The sequence below is a fragment of the Prosopis cineraria genome, unplaced genomic scaffold (genome assembly GCF_029017545.1).
Source record: "Prosopis cineraria cultivar Desert tree isolate PC_DT_omini unplaced genomic scaffold, ASM2901754v1 PC820, whole genome shotgun sequence".
Lineage (NCBI taxonomy): Eukaryota > Viridiplantae > Streptophyta > Magnoliopsida > Fabales > Fabaceae > Prosopis > Prosopis cineraria.
Window position 1 is genome coordinate 1 of NW_026556145.1, and position 26,943 is coordinate 26,943.

A 26,943-nucleotide genomic window follows, 5' to 3' on the forward strand; every position below is an offset into this window, starting at 1 on the left:
TTCCTCCTCTCAAACCAAACACACTCTGAAGCTTGAATTTTTTTTCTGTAAAATTCAACTTAATTATAAAATATTCAAGAAAATTTAAAATTCAAATTTCACATTTATTTTTTCCTTTTCCTTGAAGAAGAAACTGAAGTCCCTGGTTTGGGCCTTCTTGGGCCACAAAAATATCTTGAGGAGGCTCTCACCTACGGTAAAAATGAAAAGTGGCATTCATTAAAACATGAAAAATGACGTGATATTTTGGTTTCAAATATTGGAGTTGCCCTTACCACTTTGAAAATATCCAAAAAACAAAAATAACATTTTTTAAGGATCCTTTTCATTTATCATCATCCATGCGCTCTGAATAATCATAGTTACTTTCACCATAGTAAATTTGATTTTCCCCATTTTATTCTTCTATAATATAATGTTTAAATTCCCTGGTTTATGTATTTTCTTCTTCATGGTCTATCTGTTTTTATGGGTTACAATTATTAATCACCCTTTTAAAAGAAAACATGAAGATTGTATCAACAAGTGCATTGAAGAGAAACCTTAGATCCGAATCCACGTGACTCGCATGGGAATTGAAATAAAAGGCTTCATGAAAAAGCTCCAATGCACCAACAATTATCCTCTTGCTGAAATTAGTGGAATTCTGGAAGGTCTCACGAGTCACGCCATGGGTTATCAAATCAGAAGTGATATTGGCTACTGATTTAGATGAAGCTATAAACTACATTAAAAGGGATAGCAAGATTGGGCTTAAGAACGAGACATTGGATGAAAAGGGGAAAAAAAATAATGTTAGTATCATCCAACTTGAGAAGAAAGAGGGACAAGAGTGAAACACATGCATGTCTTGACCCCAAGTACGCACGTGAACGGACCAACATTCTGTTAACATGTTATTGATATTGGATTACCACATTCATATTGATCATGACGTCATTGTAGTCAGCATATTATATTGAAGATGATATCCAGGTCACCTGCTTACATGCTCAATTATGGGGGAAAGCAATCCAGATTCACAGAAAGCTTTGAAGTGAATCCAAATAAGTAATTAGGATGCAGAAAAATGCCTTCCCCAATCCCCATCGTTTCACTGAAAGCTAATGAAGGTACACACAGGCTCAAACTAAAGGACGAGTGTTGTAGGCTTCGAAGACAGGAAGAAAGTTCCATTTTTACCATACAAGATCATTTTGCATCAGTCAGAGCTGTAATAAGTGGTTAGGTTTTTTAATGATTTAAGGATAAAGAGATTGAGGAATGTGTGATGCACAATGCTGGTTCTTGCATTAGCGGGGGATCCTCCTAGAAGGAAAAGAATGCGAATTTGAAAGCACAGATGGGGAGGGGTGATGGTGATACTGGTAAGCATGCTATTCGCAGGCTTCATAGTTTATTGTTTAGGAGCTAATGACATCTACTTATCAATCAAGAGTAATTCAACATCATATCAGCATTAAACTTGCAAGGAAATGCAACATAATAATCTAGAACTGAAAGGAATAATAAAAAGGGAGTAATTCAATGATTTAATTCCTGAATCTCTCCCTCATATATTAGTTTCCAATTTACGAAACTGAATTATTTACTCCATAAAGTACAAATATGGAAGCTAAACACTTGCAGGCAAAAGGAATCAACATTCACCGCACTGAAACCAACAGGCTTTAGCCTTTAACCCGCTTCTTAGCTCCAGACTTTCAGGATTAAATTGAATCAAGTTAAATGAACAGTCACAATGATTTTTCTCCTACAATCGCTATCAGCTAAGCTAGTGCCATACTGGGGAGATATTAATACAAAATACTCTTCAAAAGCTGCTGTAAAAGGTGGTTTGCATCCTACCTAGCTGTTTCAGCTTCATTGCAGTTAGCCTATTTATTTCTCAGATAATTTTGATTGGGACTACCTAACCTAATGGGTGCTTTTTTTTTTTTTTTTTGGGTCCCTCTTAGCTGCTTAGTCTTATAATCTCGCAGTTTCAATGAATTTGTTCCTGACATTTTGCGTCTACCACTCTACCTAGTTGTACACTTGTTCTAGTCCACTTTGGTGTGTTTAATGTACGCAAATTGATTAATTGAAGAGCCTAAACTCTCAGTTCATATAAAAACCCTTCAGAATATGTTGAAAGTAAAAACCACATTCTAACCCCTCATCAGTTTACTCCTTCTTTCTTCCCAGCTTCTAAAAGAATTCATTGCCAAAAAAAATAAAGAGCCTAATTTTATGAAAAGCCTTTCAATAAACTGAAGTTCACATAGATTTCATTACAATTGGCAGAGATAACTTAAGATCCTAAAGATTAATATATCGGGTCAAAAGCATGTGAATTCAACATAACCATTTTAAAAGGATAGTCCTATTGCAAAACCAACACAAAATCACATAGAAATGAAAACGGATTCAGAGTATGACGTCAAAACTTACAGCTATATCAGGTTGACCATCTAAAACAGAAACTAACAAAGAAATGTCATCTATCACAACACGTCCATACATAATGGGTTCAGATTATAATCAGAACGTATGCAGAGGTGAAATTTCCTATACTTGAAACTTTAGGTAAAATTTGCCCCTCAAAAGAGTGACAAGTAACAAATACCTTCTGACAAGATTAAAATTAAAGGTTTGTAATCAACTTCAAGGAAACAGAAGAAATTAAAATTAAACCTCTCTTATAGATACCAACTTGAAGGCCAATATCCGTGGATGCCATAACCGGTCTTCCAGTTATCCAAGTAACAACCTTCTTCACAGCCCAAAAAGAAACAACAGTGCAAAAATCATTAAACACCCTTGCACATTAACATTCCTCACCTTCACAAGAACAGTGACATAAATGCCATCAACAAACCCACAATGGTGTACAAGAATCCAACTGCAAAACCCTCTGCTCCAAGTTGCATTCCCGATCCCTGGTAAAAGAATATAAGCTTCGACGGATCATTACGGTCCAACAAAAACATCGGCATCTTCCTTATGATGTTATGCATCGCACCCGAGACGCTGAAGAAGTAGACGAACACAGCACCAACAACCAGAACTTCCGGTCATGAACCATAGTCTGACCAGCCAGGATCTTCTTCACTATAAAGGGTAAAATAATCAGGAACCCGAGTCCAATCAAAATCAATTGGCCCCTCGAGAATAACGGAGGCCGATGGATCGGACCTACACAAGCTTCGTCTTCGATTCCAGAAATTCGGCCATGGACTCAGCGAGCCGGAGAAATCTCCCTGGTCCATCTGATCTGACTCTTTGGGGCCTTGATGAGGCGCAATAAGGCGGATGTGAGGTAAGGCATTGATGCCAAAAAGAGCGAAACTAGACTGCGATTCTTTGAATTCAATGTCGCAGAAGAACAATTTCCCGTGAGATGGGGACGAAGGGTCTTTGTTGTTGGCTATGTAAGAAGAAGCATGAGTGCGAATTCGCTGCGAAGCTCCTTGAGACGAAGCTCTGCTTTCTCGTGGAGCTGTGCGGCGTCAAAGAAGATAACAATCCAATAGGGTCTTGGGGTTTTGACTGAGGTAAGGTATCGAGAGACAGATTGGTCGTTGAGGTGAATCAGACCAGATTGGGATCTGGATTGAAGCGCGAGAAGCTCGCTGACTCGGTCATCACCGGATTCCGAGGAGACAGTGCTGGAAATGAGGGACAAGAGACAAGTGACTAGCAAGAGAAATGGAGGTTTCGGAATGGTAGTCATGGCTGTCTACGATTTCGGGGGTTTCACCGAGGGAGAGGGAGGGTTTCGACGGTGAAGACTGAAGACAGTGTAATGAAGACGACGGAGAAGACTTTGACAGATTCATTTCACTGAGTCTTGGCTGACTTCCAATCAGTTACCGCCACGTAAGCAAAAATGTGTTGCACTGACCAATCCTTTTCTTCCATGGTGGACAATTCACGGATCTTTTACAGCCCTTCTGTTTTAAGGAAAAAACTTTTAACTAAGTTATTTTTTAAAAAAAAAAAAATCCCAATCAAGCAAGGGTACAAGGTTCATTGACAGTTTAGGAAACAAAGGCAATGGTCTGATCTCTTAAATATTATATTAGAGTTTGATTTCTTAAAAAATTAATCTCATGACTGTTGTTGGATATAAAGAGATCATGGACAACCCAAAAATTTAATTAGCAAACAAAATTCACAACTATTTTGTAAGGAACTTCAGAATATAATTTTCGGGCCCTTTTTGCGTAAGGTTTAAATTGATTTAAATAGTCTCGATTAATCTACATCATATACTTACATATTTTAATTTTATGCCATGAATGTATATGTTCAAAGCTTTTCTAATTTCTTCACCACAACTTGTTTGGTGCCTCATCATTGTCTTGCTGTTTCATTACCTATCTATAATGTACGGATATTGGCGATTCCAATTTTTTAATTAAAAATCTATCTTTAATTCTTTATGTAATTTAATTGAAAGTGACGAGAAGAGAATAGGTAGAGTTAAAACTTTTTTTACACAAAAAATAGACACCTTATTAATTAAAGACAATTATAGAAAGGATGAAATTTCAAAGGCTACAACTAATTGGAGGTGTAAATTAGTTAAAAAGTGATTTATAATTTTAAATAAAAGGAATATTTACTTTTATAGAATAATTCATCACACAGGCATTTCATTATGTTGATATTTTTAACCTTAGTATAGCAAGGAGACCTAAAAAGTTTTATCTAAGTTCAGTAGCGTTCAAATTTTAATAAAGACAGTTAAACGAAGCAATAGCAGGGGGAAGAAATATAAGATCAGATCATCTAAATAAAATAACGCCCAATTCTGTTCTTTCATGATGGTTCATATGTATATGGTACTTCTTCATATCAGATTTAAGCTAAGTCACTTAACATTGTAGTTGCTCCAAGAACTCTGGACATGGGAGACAACTGGATTAATTATGGTAACTCTTTAATGTGTTTATTATTGAAGAGCAGTGTACATGTCTGTGATATCTGCAATTCTCAACGCACACTGTTACACATCACATGCATGCTTAGTGTGATCAGCTTTGCTCTTTTGAAATATATGGCCTGCCGAATTTCAACATTCCATATTTATTTAATTTCATTAATTAATTCCAATGTGTCACCACGTACGGCCTCACCTATACATGCTGGTGATTAATCTGCAATATTAAAGTGAGACAAACTGAAATGTCTCTGCTTCATTCACATTCTTTTACCCTTTACACATTTGCTTCAAAACTACGGAAACTACAAGAGCAGTAAAAATTACAACAAAAACTTCCAACTTCATATATATATATATATATATATATTAAGCATCAACAATGTCTTCAGTGTCAGCAGAGGCAAAAATGAGCTCAGTTTCTTCACTGCTAACTTCATAAGACCCACCAATCGTATTGTTCTACTCCTTCCCCAACGCCTTCAAAGCCAGATGTGCCGCCTTCTGCCCCGATATCATCATCGCCCCAAACGTCGGACCCTTCAACATCAATTTCGACAATTCGTCAAACGTTTTCAGCACGAAACGATACAATACAAGTATGTTCTATATATATATATATATATATCAAACCAAGGAAGAAGATGACATACCATTCTTGGGGCTCCATCAATTTCGGCAACTTCCATACCAGCGACGATCATGCCAGGCACGACCTCCCTCGTCAGCCTCACAATCGCATCTTCTGCAGCGTTCATGTCCAGCGCCTTCATCCCTGGAACGCTATCGATCTTGCCGATGCTCTTCAGTCTCTTCACTCCAGTGGCTCCAAACGGCCCGTCGTGTCCACAAGAGCTTACCACCACCTTCGCCTCCATCACGTTCGGGTCCATGCACGACTGTGTGTCGTGGTTCATCGACACCAACGCCCAGTTCGTCACCACCCCGGCCACTCTGTCTTCTTTCACGATCAAATCCTCCACCGCCACTGCGTTGAACAGCTTCACGTTCGGCCGAGCCAGAAGCTTGCTCATGATGGTGGACGTGAACACGGCCGCGTGCTTTATCACGACGTAGTGCTCTTGCTCGTCGTACTCGACGCCCAGCTCGTCCAGGAACAGATGGGCCGGCTTGCGGACCACCATGGAGGAGAAGAGCTGCCCGCCTAGCCACGCACCACCGCCGGGGCTGACGGATTGTTCGATGATCGCTACTTGGACGGAGGGGTTCTTGCTGAGCTCGTAGGCGCAGGAGAGTCCGGCGGAGCCGGCACCAATGACGATGACGTCAGTGTCGGCGTAGGTGATCATGTCGGTCATGTATCGGCGGGTAATTTCTTGGGAGACCGTGGATTCTTTGATGGGCTGGAATTTGAAGGACTGGAGATCGTAAGGTGGTGAGGTTAGGGACATGGAGATCGTGGAGGTGGCGGCGGTGGATTTGATGGCCTTGAAGCGAGAAGAATGAACTGGCGTGCCATGGAAGGATGAGGCAGTGAAAGAGGATTTAGGGTTTGAATAAAGAGAGGGGGTGAGAGTTGCAACGGCCATGGCTGCCATGGAAGAAGAAAGAAAGGCTGCTCCTTTGAGTGTTTTATCTAAAGGAGGAAGATTGAGATTTGTGAGATTGAAGAGTGTAAGTGGGGTGGGTTTATAAGCAGAGGTCAGTGAAATATTTAATGGATCCCGCCACATTTGATTTAATTTGTCAAAAAAAAAAATTGAATCAGCTTATTGTAAATCTCAAATTTAAATCTTAAAATATGTAGTCATATTATATATAAATATTAAAGACATTTTCAAGGTATACTTGAATTTATGGTTGATAATTATAATCTCACAATGTAGATTTAAATTAGTTTGGGTTGGTGTTAGTGATGCTTCATGTTCTCAAGAATCAGGTGATAGAATAAAAGAAAAATCTGAATAAAGACAATCTGAGTTTCGAATGAGAGAAATAGAATTTGAACGGCTCAGAAATGTGATTGAAGTCAATTTTGGTATAATTATTTCAGATATACTTACAAGTTAGTATCTGTTTTCTTCCCTGAAACTGCCAAGATCTCCTGGATATGGTGGGGAACATTGGCTTAGAAAGGGCAAGATACGAAGAGGGAATAGAACATGGGCCACATTATATCCAGTTATATTCTATGAAAATGAGTTTGGGGACATGCTCGGAACACCGTGTGAGATATTTATGTCAATAATCATCTTTTCAACAAAGGCTAAACACGGTGATCATGTGTATGTAGAAATGAGGAGTAGTGAAAGTGAGATCATGTTCAACAAGTCCTTGATGCTAATCCCAACTCATAATCACCCCTCCACTTGTAAGATAATGATCCCATCATACTTTTGATTAGGAACTCCTGAATGCACAAAATAAATAATTAATGAATATAATAATATTTGAATTTAAGTTTCTTTGTATAGTTAATTTTGTAATTACATTCTCTCTTTCTCTGATGCAACAACACTGCAAAAAGAATTATAGACATATTATAGAAGAAATAGATATATGAATTAGGCAAGTCCTGCTGACATATGAGACGCTAAGTCCACACACACACACACACTTCTTCTTTTTTTTCAATTAAACTTTCTAGAACCTTTTTAGGGCAACAAGAATCAAGGTCCATTTAATTTTGATCAATTTCTTTTTGATTAATAATGTAAGAAAGTAATGGACCCAATTTAGCAAAGGCTTGATTTCTTTACATGATGGTGATTTCTTTTTTATTTCTCTACTTGATGAAACTAGATTTGGATCACATGCAGTGAATTTCATGTAGTGAATGAAAAGTTGAAAGATTTTGACCATTTATTCTATCTGATAGTTGAGAATGGAAATGTATTTCAAAAGTGTCTTATCATTTGCAAAGCTAACAAACTTTTTTTTTATACTCTTTAAAACTGTTTTTTTTTCCTACTTCTAGGTAGAATCCACACTCTGTGTCCATTGTAAAGTTACAATTTTAAAATTTAAATTGTGAAGTAATTTTTTATTATAGAAAAAATATTTGTATACTTTGTAAATAATAAGGTTTTTTGTGTACTTTTCTCTTGTCAACAATTAAATAAAAAAGTCAACGGTCAGTTATTCTAATGATAATGCCACCTCCCTCTCTTGAAAGAGATCCCAAGTTCAAACTCAATGTTAACACACTTATGTGCGTGCATCCTTTTCTTATGAAAAAAAGCTAGGTTAGGGATAAAAATTTTAAAAATTAGATAGAAATAAACCTGTCATGCTTTTAAAGGCTTCCATGGTTTTGTGGTGTTCTTCAATCAAAGAAAATCAGGGAATTTACTACCAAAGATCTATTCTCTTCAATGATCCAAACCACTTCTAGTTGATATTCAATTGATGACAGAGTACTTCTCAACTTATTGTGATTGTCCTTGAAGGAGCAGAACAAAAGAAAGTCGTCTCCATTATTGTGTCTGGAATTCTAAGAAGGCTTCAACCTTCACTCGGCTAAACGAAGCATGTGGTGGACCATGTTTTCCCTTCTAAGTATGATATATCTAATCTATAAAGAATCCCATTCAATCTTAAAAGCAAGATGCGTGCACTAAGAAGACCAAACTCGATCATACGAAGGCTTGATTGGGCTTGTCGTTAGACCATTTAGACAAAGACGATGACAGGATATGGCTTTCAAGACAAGAACAGACCTAAGAAAGACATGTTTATGAAACTGGATTTACAGAGCACGTTAATTCAGATCTTGCGTTAAGAGGTACCTTCTCGTTCGAACTCTTTTAAAAATTGTGTTTTTAATCAGAAGTTTTTTTTTTTTTTCTCTTTTGGTTTCTTAGGAAAGGCTGTCAAATAAATAGAATTTAAAAAAGAACGTGCTAGGCGATGCTGCGGAGAGAATTACCAAGATCTTGATGGTTCGGGAAAGAGCTGTTGCTTAGGAAGGGGAAAAAATTTGAACACAGTGACAGCTGTGGGATTTGAACCCACGCCCTTTCGGACCAGAGCCTAAATCTGGCGCCTTAGACCACTCGGCCAAACTGTCCTTAATTGAAATCAGAATATCTATCAAAATTTTTATATCCGTAACATACGGTTCCAGTGCTCACCAACCGATATGTTGACATCCTCTCAATAGTAATACTTGAAGAGAAATCTTTAGATTGATCAAGTAAGGCACCGTACTTTTCACATTTCGCGCTGTTTTACTTCGGAACGTGGAATGTCAAAAGTTGTTTGGATATAATTTAATAAAATTAAATGTATTTTTTAAAAGTTTTTTTAGAATAAGCTAAATGTGAAGCTTTATTTTGTTACTTTCTGAGATAAGATAATATTTATCTATATATTTTTTATTCTTATTATATAATATCTAAAATTTTATGTTATTTTAAATTTTTTTACATTTTTTAAATATTTATAATATATTATATTTGTAAAATAAAAATTAAAAATTATCATAAATTAATATCATTTTTTATCATTGTATATTTAAAAGTATATTTTAAAAGAATAAATTATCATTAATCCAAATAATTTTTAATTTATTAAACTAACTTTTAAAAAAATTATATCCAGACATAAATTTTAATATAATAATTGATTTTTATTAAACTAACTTTTACTAAATAAACTTTTAACAAACTAACTTTTGGTAAACTGAAAACTAAATACACATTAAGTCATATCATTTGTAACATATACAATTAAAATGCTCCAAGTACTTAAATTAAATTTTATTTAACATTATTTTAATTAATTTTATTTTTATAACAAAATGCATATTTAATTTTTTTTACTTATTCTCTTTCTACTATTAGTAATATCGGCATTAATTTATATTTAATGATATCTGAATGTTATATTTTTATTGTATAAATCACAAATGATGTGGTGTATCTAATTTACATAAGAATTTTTCATATTTAAATATATTTTTCAATAGTATGTTCTTATCAAACAGTTTTATTAGAAGTGTTCAAGAGACAGGATGGGACCGAAACACTTCTATCCTGTGTCTTGTTTCAAAAAATGATTGGGATTGAACTTTTGTTCTTTGTCCCATCCTGTTAAAAATTGGGATGGGATCCAGACAAAAGTTGGATGCCCTACCATCTTAATAAATTAGATAATATAAAAAAAAGATATAGATAATAGCATTTATTAAAATTTTAAATTATATAATTTATTAAATTTAAAATCAAAACAATACAAGTGCATAAATCATAATAATTTAAAGTTAATTATTGAATTACATCAATCAATACTATAAAATGTATAACACATTATGATACCAATTATAAGTGATCTCTATACTATAAGAGTAATAACAACAAGTAAGTCGGGTACAACATCAAATTATTATTTTTTTTCTTCAATTGAAATATGTTAAGCTAGTTATTATTTTGAAAATAAATCAAAAAATACAAGATAAATAAAAGTTATTAAATAATAATAGATATAAGCATAAATTATATTAATATATTTAATATATTATAAAAAAAGATATTACATGTACTGCTTATTTTGTATCATTAAAATTATCAATATAAAATAAATTTAATTTTAAATAAAACTTTCACATATTGAAATTATAATTAATATAAATATAAATTATATTAATATATTTAATATATATTTTTAAAATAAAAATAATAAAAAATAATATGTATGTATATATATAATATTTAAGACGGGACATCTCGAAGGCAATCTTGTGTTCGATCCCATCCTGATCAATTGAGACAGGTACAAATTGAACACTTTTATGCTATGTTTGGATACATATGAATTTGAATTTAAATTTGAGCTAAATTCATTGTTTGGATAATTAAAAATGTATACATTTGAATTTGATCCAAATTTAAATTCAAATTCTTCCTTAATTTCTTTATAATTTAAAATCCTTTTTAAATTTCTATTATTTCAAATCCTAAATCAAGCTCTTTTGTACTTTGACTCATATGAAGGCTTAATCAACTTGTTAACGGTATTTAGACTGAACTGCCAAAGTTTACAAAAACAAGCTGCCATCGTTGACAAGGATCAGATGGCTAACTTCTAACGGACCGAACCGACGGCCGCCACCGGGATTGGATGGTCGATTCCACCAACACTAAACCAACAATGACGAGCAAGACCTAACCGATGACAAGAATCAAACGACAAGATCCACTTAGATTGGACTGACGACAGGGATCAAACATGTCGATTTGGTCCCGATGAAAGTCGGCAATCCAATCCTCTTTGTCACCGTCGGTTCGATCCAAGTAAAAGTCAGTCATCCAGTCCCCATCATCGCTGACTGTCCAGTCCTGGTAGAAGTCAACCATCCGATCCTTATCATTGCCATCAGTCTAGTCTCAATGAAAGTTGATCGTCCAATCTCAATCGTTGGCATTGGTCGGTCTCAATTGTCCTTGTTAGTTTGGTCCCAATGAAAGTCGGAGGTCTTATCCCGATCGTGATCAGTGCCACAATGCCAATTGGATTTGTTTGTCTAATCGTTGGCCATTCAAATTATCTAGTTTGACCAATCTTTCAATTTTTTTTAAATTTAAATGTAAAATTTAAAATTTAAAATTTTTTATATCATTCAAACAAGGATTTAGAATCTATAAATTTCAAATGTAAAATTTTAAATATAAAATTTTAAATTTAAATTTTTAACTTAAATTTACCCATACAAACATAATCTTAAATTTTATATTTTGCTATGAATGAAACATTTTGGTAGCAAACTCTCGAACCTGTGCCGTGCGGTTTGAACTATTGCAGCGACCCACGGAGACAAGATAGCAAGCATTGCTATGATCAAAACATTTATTAATCTAGATTGGTTGCGTGGGTCTCTATGCATGCATAAAGCCAAGGCAGTACACTTGTTTTCTGAGTTTAGTATAATTACGTAGATTTTTTGTTATCTATTTTAATCACATATATATATATATATATATATATTATAGTCTGATTTTATTTCTTTTAACTGAAATACCTTATATTAACCTATATATATATAAATATATGTGTTTGTGAAAATCTTTAAACGAAACTAGAGTGCAGCATAACATTTCATTTTAGGAGAAAGTTCCCCACATTTTGAGGTGATGATATCTGTAGTGTTCATAAAACTGATCTAAAATTCAGATAATTGATTTGTAATCTATGGTTTATATTTATTATAAATTTATAATACTACATTTCATAACAGAAGCGAAATAACCATTCTTTTGGGGCCACCACCTTCATTTTCCCATCTCTCTGTTTTTCTCCATCTCCTTTCTCTCTCTTTCTGATTCCACCTTCTCCCCCACGCCTACAAAGCAAAGGTACATATTTGGTTGGGTGGTTCAGCATGAAATGAACCTGGTAAGCAGGTGGCGACTCTGCTGGTGTAGTTACAGAATTCTACGTAAGTGTTTGAATTCTGCATCATATTCAAACTGAAGAGAACTGAGAATATAAGTTGTGAAGCAATTTTCTCTGGGGTTTAGAACTTGATGGTGGATTACTGGATTTGATGTTGCAGACGTGTTCAGAGAACGGAGCAGGACGAGAAAGAGACGAGATTGATTTTGAGTTCTTGGGGAACAGAACAGGGGGCCGTACTTGATTCAGACAAATGTGTATCAAAGTCGAATTGGTGGAACTACCACCACCTCATGTAAATTCCTCATCTACCACTTGTCTTGTTAGGACTTGAAGCATGAAAAACTTGGTTTGATGCGGAAAAATGTCTCATATCAAATATAATTGAGACGGAGGAGAAGTGTATAAATGGAAAAGACTCGTTAACTTAACACCTAATATTTTAGGTCAACATGTCATGCCATATCCATTTATGATTGTTGCAAATACTCTCAACGCTACCCAACTTCCCCAGAGGACTGTTCTCTTAGCCCATGGGATTGACAAGTAATCTTGTTGCTCGTGCTCAGTACGTAAATGTTTCATAAATACAAAGTGGGTTCATAATGAAAGCATTTATCGCTATTGTAACAACGGCAAGATTTTGCTTCTCCCTAGCACAAGAGACAAAAACGGTTTTATTATGATTGATTGTCCTGAATCAATATCCGATTCAGTTATGTGCAAAATCAATACCAGATCTTGCGGATACAATGGATCACTTGATGGCTATAAATACAGAACTCTGTTTTAAGAGCTGAAGAACAGGGGAATTCCAGGAAACCGACGATGGCTTCATCTGCAACATGGGGTTTGCTTTTCATGGCCCTGGTGTGGCATGGAAGCACAGGAACAGTAATTAAGCAAGGAAATGACGTGCCTTGCGTGGCGTGCAGCCAAGCGATGAGCACGATGGTGCCGTGTTTTGAGTTTCTGGAAGGTGGAGGTTCCGGCGAGCCGTCACCGAGGTGCTGCCTCGCTGGCATGCAACTGAGTGCCATGTGCAGTTCAGCTGAGACACGAAAGGCAGTGTGTTATTGTTTCAGAGACGCCAAGTTTCAGCCTCCAATCCTTGCCCAGAGGGTTGAACAGCTCCGTCAAGCTTGCGTCAAGGACCTTCCTCCCATCCCCGCCGATCCCTCCCAGGACTGTTCCTACTAAGGTCATTTAATTTAATCAAAGCAGTTCTGATTTTCTGTATTATTTGGGTTTGAAAAATGGACTTTCGTAACTTCGTTATTTGCAGGTTTCTAGGATGGTGAGAATTGAGAAGGATCAAGTGAAGCAGAAACATACTGAAACTGAAGGAGGGTTTTTAGGACTTAACAATAGTGAATCCTCATCGGCAATCTGCCAGTCTTTCTCGGTATCTTCTGTGTATGTATGTATGGATTCGACATAAATAAAAATGTCCAATAATCAATTATCTTTTCTCCTCTGACCAGCGTCCAATAATCTTTTCGGCATGCTCAGTGATCAAGTTTTTGATGAATTCACACATAGATCGTTCACCAACCAACCAAATGCAAATACAAATATTACTCTTTAAATATTTGGTATTCCTAACAAGATATAGATATCAAATTACACATGTTTTCTAAGTTTAGTATAGGTATAAATTTTCTTATCTATTTCTCTAATATATTTAAATATAATTTATTTTTAAAAAAATGGTAAAAAAATTACTTCAAACTTAAACTAGAGACTCGTGTAGCAAAATATTTTATTTCAAGAGCTTTTGTCTATTATGAAAAGTATTGATCATCTGTAATGAATTTTATGAAAAATTCAGATATAATTTACTTGATCTTGCTGAAAAAATAGTGTTATGGTATAATAGTTCATGAAAGAGATGAAAAACCTATCTCATAGGAGCGCTTTTTCTTAAAACAAATGCATTTCGCATCATTTTTTGCCGAAGAGATAAACAGTGTATACATCAATTTTTCATGTTGATATAATACTACCCAAAAAACTTATCAGGTTCCATAGCTAATCCCCCCACCACCATTTCATTCCAAAGAACACACTCCCACGTATCATCGACATTTCCTTGTATTGAAGCCTAACTCTTTTGGCTCCCACATTGCCTTGGATATATATAGTTAACGCAGCATAAACAACGACCAGACGTCAGCACACGGATATCTTTCCAGATCCAGTAATCTTACCTGCTTTCTCAATTTATAATCAAACCACACTTTCCGGCTCGATTGAACGGGTATCAGATCAACACACAGCCAGCCAAGATGGATTAATAGAAAACATTTTATTATAAACCCGTATTAGCGGGGGACACTAGACATTTAAGAGTACGGAAATATAAACAAACTGATAGAAAACATCACACAAATTTATTTGAGGGGCCAACAAAGGACCCCGACACTTCAATTTCTTCAGAACACATAAACCACCACACAACAGAAAGGGACCAACAAAGGCAAAATCCGGCCAATGACGCTCAGTTTCCACCACGAAGGCGAAGCACGAGGTGAAGGGTGGACTCCTTCTGGATGTTGTAATCGGCAAGGGTCCTTCCGTCTTCGAGCTGCTTCCCAGCAAAGATAAGCCTCTGCTGGTCTGGTGGGATCCCCTCCTTGTCCTGAATCTTGGCCTTGACGTTGTCAATGGTGTCCGAACTCTCCACCTCCAAAGTGATGGTCTTGCCGGTCAAGGTCTTGACGAAAATCTGCATGCCTCCTCTGAGACGAAGGACAAGGTGGAGGGTCGATTCCTTCTGAATGTTGTAGTCTGCAAGTGTACGTCCGTCTTCCAGCTGCTTTCCAGCAAATATCAACCTCTGCTGGTCTGGGGGAATACCCTCCTTGTCTTGAATCTTAGCCTTAACGTTGTCGATGGTGTCTGAGCTCTCAACCTCGAGAGTGATGGTCTTCCCAGTCAGGGTTTTCACGAAAATCTGCATGCCACCACGGAGACGCAAGACAAGGTGGAGGGTAGACTCCTTCTGGATATTATAGTCGGCCAAGGTGCGGCCATCCTCGAGCTGCTTACCAGCGAAGATGAGTCTCTGCTGGTCTGGTGGGATACCCTCCTTGTCTTGGATTTTCGCCTTCACGTTGTCAATGGTGTCTGAGCTCTCCACCTCCAAGGTTATGGTCTTCCCTGTGAGGGTCTTGACGAAGATTTGCATGCCACCACGAAGACGGAGGACAAGGTGGAGGGTAGACTCCTTTTGAATGTTGTAATCGGCTAGGGTACGACCATCCTCAAGCTGCTTTCCGGCGAAGATCAGCCTCTGCTGGTCTGGGGGTATGCCCTCCTTATCTTGGATCTTGGCCTTGACATTATCAATGGTGTCGGAGCTCTCGACCTCAAGAGTGATGGTCTTGCCAGTGAGAGTCTTAACAAAGATTTGCATACCACCACGGAGACGGAGGACGAGGTGGAGGGTGGATTCCTTTTGGATGTTGTAGTCGGCAAGGGTCCGGCCGTCCTCAAGCTGCTTCCCGGCGAAGATCAGCCTCTGCTGGTCTGGGGGGATGCCCTCCTTGTCTTGGATCTTGGCCTTAACATTATCGATGGTGTCGGAGCTCTCGACCTCAAGAGTGATGGTCTTGCCGGTGAGAGTCTTTACAAAGATTTGCATCCCACCACGGAGACGGAGGACGAGGTGGAGGGTGGATTCCTTTTGGATGTTGTAGTCAGCAAGGGTACGACCGTCCTCGAGCTGCTTCCCCGCGAAGATCAGCCTCTGCTGGTCTGGGGGGATGCCCTCCTTGTCTTGGATCTTGGCCTTAACATTATCGATGGTGTCGGAGCTCTCGACCTCAAGAGTGATGGTCTTGCCGGTGAGAGTCTTTACAAAGATTTGCATCCCACCACGGAGACGGAGGACGAGGTGGAGGGTGGATTCCTTTTGGATGTTGTAGTCAGCAAGGGTACGACCGTCCTCGAGCTGCTTCCCCGCGAAGATCAGCCTCTGCTGGTCTGGGGGGATGCCCTCCTTGTCTTGGATCTTGGCCTTGACATTGTCGATGGTGTCAGAGCTCTCGACTTCGAGAGTGATGGTCTTGCCGGTGAGGGTCTTGACGAAGATTTGCATCTACATTATACAAAAACACAGATTAAACAGTGATAGCAAAATTCCAACAAGGCAAACAAGATTATGAATTGATCTAGATAAATCACTCGAAATCTTTTTTTTTTCAATGGGGGGAAACAAAAAATAAATCCGCAAGAGGTTATTAGCTTCAGGAACAGATCTGAATGTCTTTTTCAGCGGATAAAATATTTGAAGTCGGTCAGAGACAATCACAAAAGAACTCAAACAAGAAGCCGCCTCACGATGCGGTATCCAAAGCTACTTATGATTAATCAATCGAGGACTTTCAAATCGAAACAATAAACACAGATACCCAGCCTTTAGATCCGCGCGTCTTTTTCACGAATAAAACATGTGAACAAAAACAAAGGTTATCGGGAAATCCCTAAAAGTTCTTTTGGCATCAATCTGCTTACGCCGAAAGAACTCCTCGGTAAATCCGAATCAACCTCGATTCGGCTCATTAAAATATCTTTATATAAAAAGGAAAACAAACCATATCTAAACGATTCTTTGCAGATCCATAACTAGGTCAAATAATTTGGAACAAAAAAAAAGGCAAAACGATACAGATCCAACACAAGCTGAACAAATACAAGATCATCCCTAACAGGCACAGGAATGTGAGGAAAAGAATCTAAATTAAATAGCCTATCATCAAGAACAAGAAAGGAAAACAAAGAAAGAAGGGAAAACGAAGAATACCTTGACAGAGTCTTGGAAGGCTTTTTTGGTAGAAGAAGCGTAGATGAAATTGAAATGCGAAAGAAGAAGGGGCAGGAGGCTCCTTTTATAACAAAAAGAGGTGAACGGCTCCGTTACGGCAACGTCGAAGCGTGACCATTGGGCCAATCATTTCCTAACGCGTGTCCCATGACGTGTCACAAGTGGCTACAGAGGCGGCAACGTTCGGAATATATTCATTGCATTCTCCGTCGGGTTACCGTGGTAACGACGTTATCTTTAGGAGGACAGAGGCTATTCTTTATCATTGGGGCCCACAGGCGAGTGATATTTTACGGCAAATGGGCATTTTTTAGGCCCACGCTCCATTATTGGATGGCCCAGTGGTGGTTGTGTGAATGAACTCTTGATTTGTTGGTCGCTCCCCGGGCTTTTCTGACTTATGAATTAAAAAATTAAAATTTAATAATACATACACGGGTGAATTTAGGAGTACTGATTCTACTAACTACTGAGAAATAGTAGGATTTAAATATATGTAGATATATTGATTTCAGCAATATTAGTTCATAAAAATATTGTTAAGATCATTAATCGGATGTTCATTGTGAGGTGGACTCCTCATTCGCGCGTGAGATGATCATGTGGACAGGAATAAGTCATAAAAATAAATCTAACAATCAGCGAGATTGTGTGGATTTTCTTTCCTTCCTTTTTTTTTTAAAAAAAATCTTTTCTTTTTCTCTCCAACGACCCCTACATTAGATGGGAGATGATTACGTGGATAGGAACAAGTCACAATAATAAATCTAATTATTTGTCAGGTTCTGCTTCGTGCATGAACGGTTTCCAAATAATAATGGTGATAATACAAGATTCATTCAAGTTTTAATGATCTAGATACATAAAATCATTTTGCCCCCTCCTCAAACAAACTTTAATACAAATAACATTGGGGCTTGAAAGACCAAAACAATTAGCAAAAAATGTCAGGATATGGATTCTTTCCTCTTGCTTCTCATCCTCTTCCATTTTTTTCCCTTGCTAGCCATTACATTAAGATTTAAACTATTCAAATTTAATCTCTTATACAATTATTATTAAAATATTAAATTAATAAAAATATAAATAATAAAATTCAAATGACTAAAATTTAAAAACAACATTAAAAATGCAGTAAAAGTAAAATAAAGTAAAATATTTTGAAAAAGATCAAATCTGAATTATTTAAAATCTTGATTTGATGGTTTGAAATTGAGAAAAGGAGGGGAAGAGAATGGAAAGAAAGAGTAGAGAATCCTCTCCCAAAATAGAGTACCAAACGATAGGAAAGAAGATTCTCTCATCTTCCTTTCAATCCTCTTTCCCTCCTTTTTTTTTTTTAAATTTCTAATCATTAGATTAAGATTTGATCTCTTTTACAATATTTTATTTTATTTTATTTTATTTTATTTTACTTTACTTTTATTGTACTTTTAATTTTTTTATTAAATTTTAGCAGTTTAAATTTTATTATTTATTTTTTTATAATTTAATATTTTAATAATAGTTTTATAGGAAATCAAATTAGAAAAATCTAAACCTTGATCTAATGGCTATAAAGGGCAAAGAAGGGAAGAGAGAATCCGTGTCCCAAATGACAGTGAACCTCCAAATAAAGGGGGAAAATTAAAATTCATTTTATTGTTCTAATTAATTATTAATTATAATTATTTTATAAGTTATAACTCCACAAAAATACATTGGTCATTGGGATACATAATTCAGTAAAACAGAGGCTACTCCTATTCAAGATCTTCAATTTAGACATTGTTAATTCAACCAACTCAAATTTAGATTATTAACAATATCAAATAATATAGTTTTAAATTATTTTGTTAGTGTAAGTCAATAACTCAATTCAATGCTATTCATGACCAAAAAGATGCCTAGACATTCAATAAGTTTAGATTAAATTAATAAAAAAGTAAACCAGTAACAGAATCGAGAAACTCATTAGGAAAAGTATCAACTAATACCGAACTTAAAATATTATAATCACGGAACCCCCCACCCCAACTCTAATCCACCCTTTTGTACTCCTTCCTTTTAAAAAAAAAATTGTAAGAGGAATTGTCATATATGTCTCTTTTTTTTATAATCAAAATTATAAATTTTAAAAAATATTTATCACATGTTTCAAATTATCTCTCATAAAGCTTGTGCTTATCTCCACAAAATAAATTTATTTCATTAATTATAAGGATAACTTAATTTAATATTTTTAAATTTTAAGTATAATTATTACATTTAACTAATTTTTTTTAAACTATGTGAATTATTTTTTTTTTATTTGAAAATGGAGTAATACGTTGAAGCATTGTGTTGTGCTATGGGTCAGGTATCAGTTGAAATTTCTGTCATCATTCTTTTTTTTTTTTTTTAAACCCGTTGTCAATAACTTGTCTGGGTGGTGTAGTTGGTTATCACGCTAGTCTCACACACTAGAGGTCCCCGGTTCGAACCCGGGCTCAGACAAGATTATTTTTTCGTTTTAGTTCACAGCTTTCCTTCTTTGGGCACGTACTTGAGGCAACGTTACCTTTTTGGCCAGTTGTCAACGTAACTTAATTAATATTTATTGAACCAACTTGTGGGGTTTGGTTATCTCACGCTTTGCTCATCTAGCGTGATTCTGGTGGGTGACACTCTTTTAGTCAACGTTGGTGGCTTACTTCAGGTGTACGTTTTCTTTTCTAAAGTGTCCGTTCATATTGTAGATAATTAGTGTAATCCAATTTAACCTTCCAACGTCATTTTGTTGATGGGATGTATCCTTGTCTAACTCTAAGAACAATTAAGTTATGAGAGAATGACAGTTAAGGTTTAAGAGAATCAATTAATTTGAAGTTAAATCCGTTTCAATTTTAGAGTTGATCTTTTAATAATAATAAGTTTAATAGTTATAAATATTTATAAGTTTGATTCCAAATGTTACAATTTAATTGTGATACATTTGTAACTTATTTTTTAAATTTTAACATGAAATATAAATATTCAATTTTAATGTTAAAAAATATTAACTCTATTATTTATTCTTTATTATTATTTCTTTATCAACAAAATAAATAGATCCTCCATTTATCCGTTACCTATTATTCATTCTTCAACCTTTTCAAAATTTTAAAAACAAATTGAAATACATCATAACAAAATTGTAACATTGACAGCTAAACTTGTAAACCTTTGAAGCTATTAAACTTATTACCACTAAACGACCAAGAGACTTTGTTGGTATTCTAAAATTGATTAGGATTTAATTTAAATTAATTGATCCCCTTAGAACTTACTCTCCTAGAAAAATTTAATTATATGACTTATAAAAAGAACTCAACAAAACTTCTCTATTTGCCCTATATATACAACTAAAGAGGGTATTGTTTTTTCTTTTCATCCTTAGTGTCAATTACTAATACACTTTATGATGAGTGAAAGATAACTTTGCATAAGAATTTAAGTTAACAAATACAGGGGATAAAATGAAAAAAAAAAAGTATATGCAGTAAGTTATTTATATTTTGAACTAAAATTAGCTAATGAAAAATGTTTATATTTTGGACCGCCATTCTTCCATAAGCTATCTAAATATACACTACTTTAGAAAAATAAAATTTAGTGAGAGACAATGCCATTTTTCCTCACAAAATTGCATTTTAGTAAGGGATTTCTCCCCTCGTTAAATTCATAACTAAAAACCGGCTCGTTAAAATTAGCAAAAAATCATATTTTCCTCACTGATTAGCAAGGAATTTATTGACGAATTTAGTCCTTCACTAATTTTTAGCGAAGGCCATATCCCTCTCACTAATCGTTCATTAATGCTATTCAAAATTCAATAATTTTAACGAGTAATTAGTCTCTCACTAAATATATCTATATTTAAAAATAATAATACCACATTACCTACCATAAGTGCATCAACTTGTAACATATTGCTAATAATTTTGTGCCTCATCAACCGCCATATCACCTACTATCTCGTGTTCCATCACCCACCATGCGTGTGACAACTCATGACACGCCATCATCTACCTCACACCATGTCACTTGCTTCTTACTATATCACATCTTTATTATGTTTATGTTAAGACTAAAACTTGAACCCTTGATCCCTTACTTTTCAAGCTTTATACTTTTCTCCTTTGCTAGTTGGGTCATTATATGATAAATTAAATATATATGTTATTAAAATACACAAATATATTATAACAATAAAAACATATATTAAATTTTATTTTGAATTATTAGTTTGTTAAAAATATTTATATTTTATTTAAATTATTCTTTATAGTATATTTTTAATAAAATATTATTTTATTAATGAAAAAGAACCTAAATAAAGAAAATATTAAATATCAAATAATTTTATAATAAATATTTTAGTTAATTTTTATTTTTAAATGAAAATAATTAAATATATAAATAAAAGTTATTGTCTAAAGTCAATTTTTTTGTAGTAAGTAGTTAGGGATAAAATTCCTTACTAATTATCTTATTTTAAAAAGAGATTAGCAATCTCTCTCTAATTTTAAGTCGAGCTACCAAATCAACATCTCTGGCTAATTTAGTATTTTAAAGAGGAATAGAAAATTTCTCGCTAAATTTCCCTATTAATTTATATTTTTTTAGTAATGAAACTTTCATGAATATCATGCATCCTTGACGGAATATTTTCATCGGGCTCAAACGGATATTTGCATCTAGCTTGCCATCCAATTATCCCAGCAAACATAGACAAAGAGTATGTTCCATGATATCCTGCAATTCCTCTTCTCTTCTGCAACTCAGATAGATATGTGAACTTGATTCTAAGTTGCCATCATCCATACCAGTGTTTTCATCTTCTCTGGGATTGGATTTCAAATTTCTATCCATTACTTGCTGAGATAAAACAATTTGAAGTTTTGACTAAAAAATACTAACTGTAGACAGTTTATCCCATATGTGTTTTTATCCTTACCGGTCCCTCATCATCTCATTAGGAAAGCAGGTGCTAGTGACTTATCTAATTACATGATTACGTGACCAAAATCCTCATTCTTTCCCTTTCCTAACCACCCAAAGTTAATTTGGACCGGAGGGAGTATGTTACAACTATACTTCTCCCTGTAGCAGATCCATTGCTCCTTCCCACCCAGATAGTTTCTCTTCAATTTTCTCCAAAATCGAACTAAAATGGTTAATGGAAACTAAATGGAAAAATAGCATTCTCAAATATTTTCCCAGGTCACCAATAAGTCTGACTTCATGCTTCTGGAATCTATTGGGTAATCCACTCTTAGTGGATTGAGTCCAAAATAAGCCCAGGGAGGTTTTTACTGGAATATAGAGAAGATTTAAGCTTGAAAGCATAATATGCTATGGGGTCAAATGTATAATTTTTTTTTTAATTGTTTAAATTTGAGAGGAGGGAACATTTACGTTTTATCTGCGCGCTCAAAACTCCCACTGGTGTGGGCAGTTTAATAATAAGATTACTTTCAAGTATTCAGATATGTATTTTTGAATTTTTATTCGCTTTGGCTCTCCTTTTTCTCTACCTTTGAGTGCATTTGCTGTGTTCTTGAACTGAATCCTGCCATGGCTTTGTTCCGCATATGTTCTTACCAGTACAATTACATATATTCAAGTATGTCTTTCTCCTCCAAATCCTTATAGATTCAAAACACAAACTTGAGAAAAATGGACATATATTTTGAGTAGCAAAATTTAGTCTTCCTCTTGTTCATTTCTTGCCCACTGTTTGTAGAGGTGCCGCTGCAAATTGCCAAGATTCATCATATTTATTTGCTCATTATTCGCTTCTCCAAAAAAAAAAAAATTATGAAGTCATCTGCAAAAGAAAAGATGGAGAAGGGTGGTCTGTTTTATGAGCGTTGGCAATTTAAAAAAAATGAATTTTAAATTGTTTCAGTTAATGGTTAAATTGACTAATTTTAACTCATCTAATTGTATGAAATTTTAATTTGGCATTCTTAGTGCAAAATTAAATTAACTAATTAAGCAGATCCTCTCCATTTTTTACTTTGGTTTACTGTAGTTTCACCAAACGTTCACCATTAATTTTAATCAGTAGTTTTTTAAGTACCATGTAATGTCAGTCTATTATTAAATTCAGTAAAACTTGTTTTGTAACTAAAAATAAAATTAAAGATACAAAATAGAACGCACCCCCCCCCCCCCCGCCAAAGATAAATTACAATTTAATCACTTGCCTTTGACCAACAAATTTGAACGGACACATAATTTTCTTCTCATTATATTCGTGCCTCTCTTTATTCAAAATGCTCAAAGCCATGCTTACAAAATAATTAGAACATGTGTCTAGTTTCAGCCTTGGAGGTGCCCACCCTACGTAACATACAGTAGTAGTACTAGCTATTAGGGGTGGAGCCAAGATTTAATAGCAAGGGTGATTGAAATTGAAATTAAAATATATATATATATATATATAATACAAAGTTTTAATAAATTTTGGGGTTGAAAAGTACGCAATATTTATATAATATTAAAAAAATTAAAAACTTGAGGAAGCCATGACCCTTACTGGTCTTCCTCTCCTACATCCCTCTAAATACCACATACGAATAGTGTTTATGATATGCTTGGCATATAAAAGGGTTAGGAAGATGAGTTTTTTATTCATATGATTATTCAATAAGCCATATTAGCGCATTGTTGAACTTAATTAAAGATAATTCTTTTAAAAATATTTTTATATTCATGCAAATTTAAACTCGAAAAGCAAACTAGTCAGCAATATTGTGTAGAAGGAAATGATTTCTTCGCCTCCTTTTTGACCCGTGACTCCAAACTTTGTAATTGTTCTTGATCGAAGTTTGACTGGTCCGCTTGTGATCAAATAATGCATGAATTGCTGACACAGGATTTACATACATCAAGTTTCGTAATAGCTGAAAGTACGTATTTGAAATTTATAAACTTCAAACTGAAGATTTTAGAAATTCGGTTGGGGCGAAAATGAATTTTTCGCTTAACAAGAAACCAAACATGCTATGGAAAAGGTAGAACTTATATTTGGGCTTGAAAATGTTGTTTCTATGGCTTTCAAAAAAACATATATTTTATTATAGTTAGAAACTTAATAAATTTTGAAAAATAAAAAAATTATAAATAAAAATTTTAATTATAAATTGAGAATTTAAATCTCCTATTTACAATTAAAAATGTTAAATTTGTAATTGTTTAAATCAATAGTTACAAATTATTTTTATATTTTTATTGAAAACCTAGTTATTATTATTATTTTCTTAAGAACTTAACTGTTATTGATCTCCCTTCTTTTTATTCTTTACATAAATAATGTTACTTTCAGTACATTTTATTGAACAAATTTATAAATACGGCAACATCTTGTAGATTTTAGTTAATATGTTGAATACTCATATATTAAAGATTATTATAATGTATTTTTTTTTCAAATTCAAATTAAGGGTTAAGGTAGAACTCTACCTTCAACGTTTCCAACTCAGCACACCTCATATTAAGTATTTTCTAACACAATTTTATCTCAACATAGATACAATCCCGCCTTGCCGTTAGGATTTAATTATGTAGACCATTATTTACTTACTAGGGTGCCTTGTTGACATCCACATCACCTTCGCCTTTTTGCCATGTCAGATTTTCTTTTGACTTCTCATCCACCTCATCACCCCAAGCTAACCAATCTCCTTCCTTCCCTCATCTTCCTCCCTCATTGCCGATCAAACCTCCCTCATTTTCGTTCTCATTGCTGGTGAAACCTCCCTTATTTACAAATTAAAAAGTCTAGATCCATAACCACAATCAACATTATCCATCAAAAGAATATTTAGTCCCCTAAAGAATATGAAACTTTGACCAAATAGACAAAGCCAGAACAATGAAAGAACACAAGGCAACATAACAATCAAAGAAGATCAACAAAAAAATGATTAACAGTAAATAAAAAGAAGAGGAAGGAATCAAATTTGACGTGTATCTAGTTTTTGTTTTTATTTTTTTTAAATATTCCATGTGGTAGCCCACTTGGCATTTCAAGTTCATATTAACAGTCAACATGGTCAAACCCTTACAATAAGGCAAGAATGTACTTAAATGAAAAACATTAGAGCGAAATTGTACCAAAAAAATACTTTAAAATATAGGGTGCACTTACTTGAAAACATTGAGAATAGATTTATACCTTAACTTCCATCATTTGCAACACACTCCATCCATTCCTAATTATAGAAATAAGATTCCACATACCAATAAAATTTAATTGTAAAACTTACTTTTTTAAAACAAAAATATAAATTTTTAAAAATACATTTCATTTAATATAAATTTAATCTACGCAATTATTATACTACAATTATTTCAACTCCCTCTCCACTTAAAGGGTAATATTAGAAAATATTATTGATGAAATTTTATTTTTATCAAATTATTTTACATTTTGGAATAATAAAATATTTCCAAAGACTTCTTATAATTTTTGGATGGAAGAACGGAGGAAGTATAATATAACATGTTACACACACAACTGTATATATGGTTGTGTAAATTAGAGGTTTGTAAGGGATTACAAATCAAGAAATCCAAATCATACCACCCATTTTGATCACACAGCACTTTGTATTAAATGTGAAAAATTACCTACATCGTTGAAAACCTAGTCTACTCCAAAAGGGTTCCAAACACAGTAAAACACTCTCTGGAGTCTGACTTGAGAAAGCACTCGATCATGGAGGCTAATAAGCTGCACCATTTTTAGCAGAAAACAATAGAGGCTTTTTAAACCACGCATGCATTTTTGGCTATTAATATTGTCTAAGCGATCACTTTATAGCCTCTTTATTTGTAGGTCTCACGATGATATTCTGGTTTTTCCTTTTCCCACATGGATGTCACACTTCTTGCACTCTATATGTTCATTACTTCTCTTCCTCCCACAACTTCGCATATCAGCAAAGCATATCATACATGACAATGATTTACAGAGGTGGAAGATTATAAGGAACACTGATATAACTTGGGCATCTAGCTAGAATCATTTATAAGATACATGAGTGACCTTCTAATCATCCTCCACTATAAGCCTTGCCATTTATTACCCAAATCAATAACCCTAAAGCAAGTCTCTTCCATATGCTCTCCCTCCATTTGTAATGTTGAATGAATAACGATTCTTTTTTCCTTTTATGAAAATTTATTGTTTTGGTTAATACATAGTCTAATATTTAGTACTACCGACTGGTACAAATTAAGATCAAATTAGACCCCAAATTTGTGTATGTCTAATTCATTATTCAATGCTTACTAGCAATTCTCATTATACATTATTTGTAAAATAGTTTAAGTAAAAATACCTCACTTATTAGTAAAAAGTGTCAAACGCTCATTAAAAGAAAGTATAAGAGAAAAAAATACATTTTAACTCTATTTTTATATATTTAATATATTTTTATCCAATCAAATTAAAACATATAAATTTTAATGTGTTAATAATATTACTAATACAAGAGTTTGTTATATAATAAATAATCTATAAAAGATATACATATGTTAACTTAATTAGAAATAAGCACCTTAAAGAGAGATTATTCAAAAATTTCAGCTAGCCTTGTCTCTTCAAAAGGGTTGGGGGCGGGGGGAAGAAAATTCATGTGGACTCATAAAAAATTAATTTCCTAAAAAGTTTATTTGACCAGGATCTGATTTATGTGTTTTTGACCAAGATCTTATTTATGTATTTTAACCTTAAATAAAAATAGTTTTAAAAAGAAGGGAGCAATAGTTTAGAAAATAATCTTCTTTGATTCTTTAAATTGAAAATTTTATCACAAAAAAT

The 26,943-nt window shown here is 34.3% G+C and overlaps 3 protein-coding genes, 2 non-coding genes and 1 pseudogene across 5 annotated transcripts; 2 read left to right on the forward strand and 4 right to left on the reverse strand.

Moving 5' to 3' along the window:
• Positions 1-2,681: 2,681 nt before the first annotated feature.
• LOC129298470 (probable dolichyl-diphosphooligosaccharide--protein glycosyltransferase subunit 3B) lies at positions 2,682-3,771 on the reverse strand (annotated as a pseudogene).
• A 1,387-nt stretch (positions 3,772-5,158) lies between these two features.
• LOC129298471 (thiamine thiazole synthase 2, chloroplastic-like) lies at positions 5,159-6,553 on the reverse strand. The gene is made up of 2 exons (XM_054936893.1): positions 5,581-6,553; positions 5,159-5,467 (listed from the first exon to the last, which is right to left on the reverse strand). The coding sequence occupies exons 1-2, from the start codon at positions 6,484-6,486 to the stop codon at positions 5,390-5,392; spliced, it is 984 nt and encodes a 327-aa protein (XP_054792868.1). The 5' UTR covers positions 6,487-6,553; the 3' UTR covers positions 5,159-5,389.
• Positions 6,554-8,877: 2,324 nt separating this feature from the next.
• TRNAL-UAG (transfer RNA leucine (anticodon UAG)) lies at positions 8,878-8,957 on the reverse strand. Its single transcript has one exon. It is a non-coding gene; the product is annotated as a tRNA-Leu (tRNA).
• A 4,089-nt stretch (positions 8,958-13,046) lies between these two features.
• Positions 13,047-13,720, forward strand: LOC129298468 (non-specific lipid-transfer protein 8-like). The gene is made up of 2 exons (XM_054936890.1): positions 13,047-13,481; positions 13,566-13,720. Exon 1 carries the CDS (start codon positions 13,109-13,111, stop codon positions 13,478-13,480), a length of 372 nt encoding a protein of 123 aa, XP_054792865.1. The 5' UTR covers positions 13,047-13,108; the 3' UTR covers position 13,481; positions 13,566-13,720.
• An 849-nt stretch (positions 13,721-14,569) lies between these two features.
• Positions 14,570-17,215, reverse strand: LOC129298467 (polyubiquitin-like). Its single transcript, XM_054936889.1, has 2 exons — positions 17,088-17,215; positions 14,570-16,382 (listed from the first exon to the last, which is right to left on the reverse strand). Exon 2 carries the CDS (start codon positions 16,380-16,382, stop codon positions 14,781-14,783), a length of 1,602 nt encoding a protein of 533 aa, XP_054792864.1. The 5' UTR covers positions 17,088-17,215; the 3' UTR covers positions 14,570-14,780.
• Positions 17,216-19,509: 2,294 nt separating this feature from the next.
• Positions 19,510-19,583, forward strand: TRNAV-CAC (transfer RNA valine (anticodon CAC)). Its single transcript has one exon. It is a non-coding gene; the product is annotated as a tRNA-Val (tRNA).
• The last annotated feature ends 7,360 nt before the right edge of the window (positions 19,584-26,943 follow it).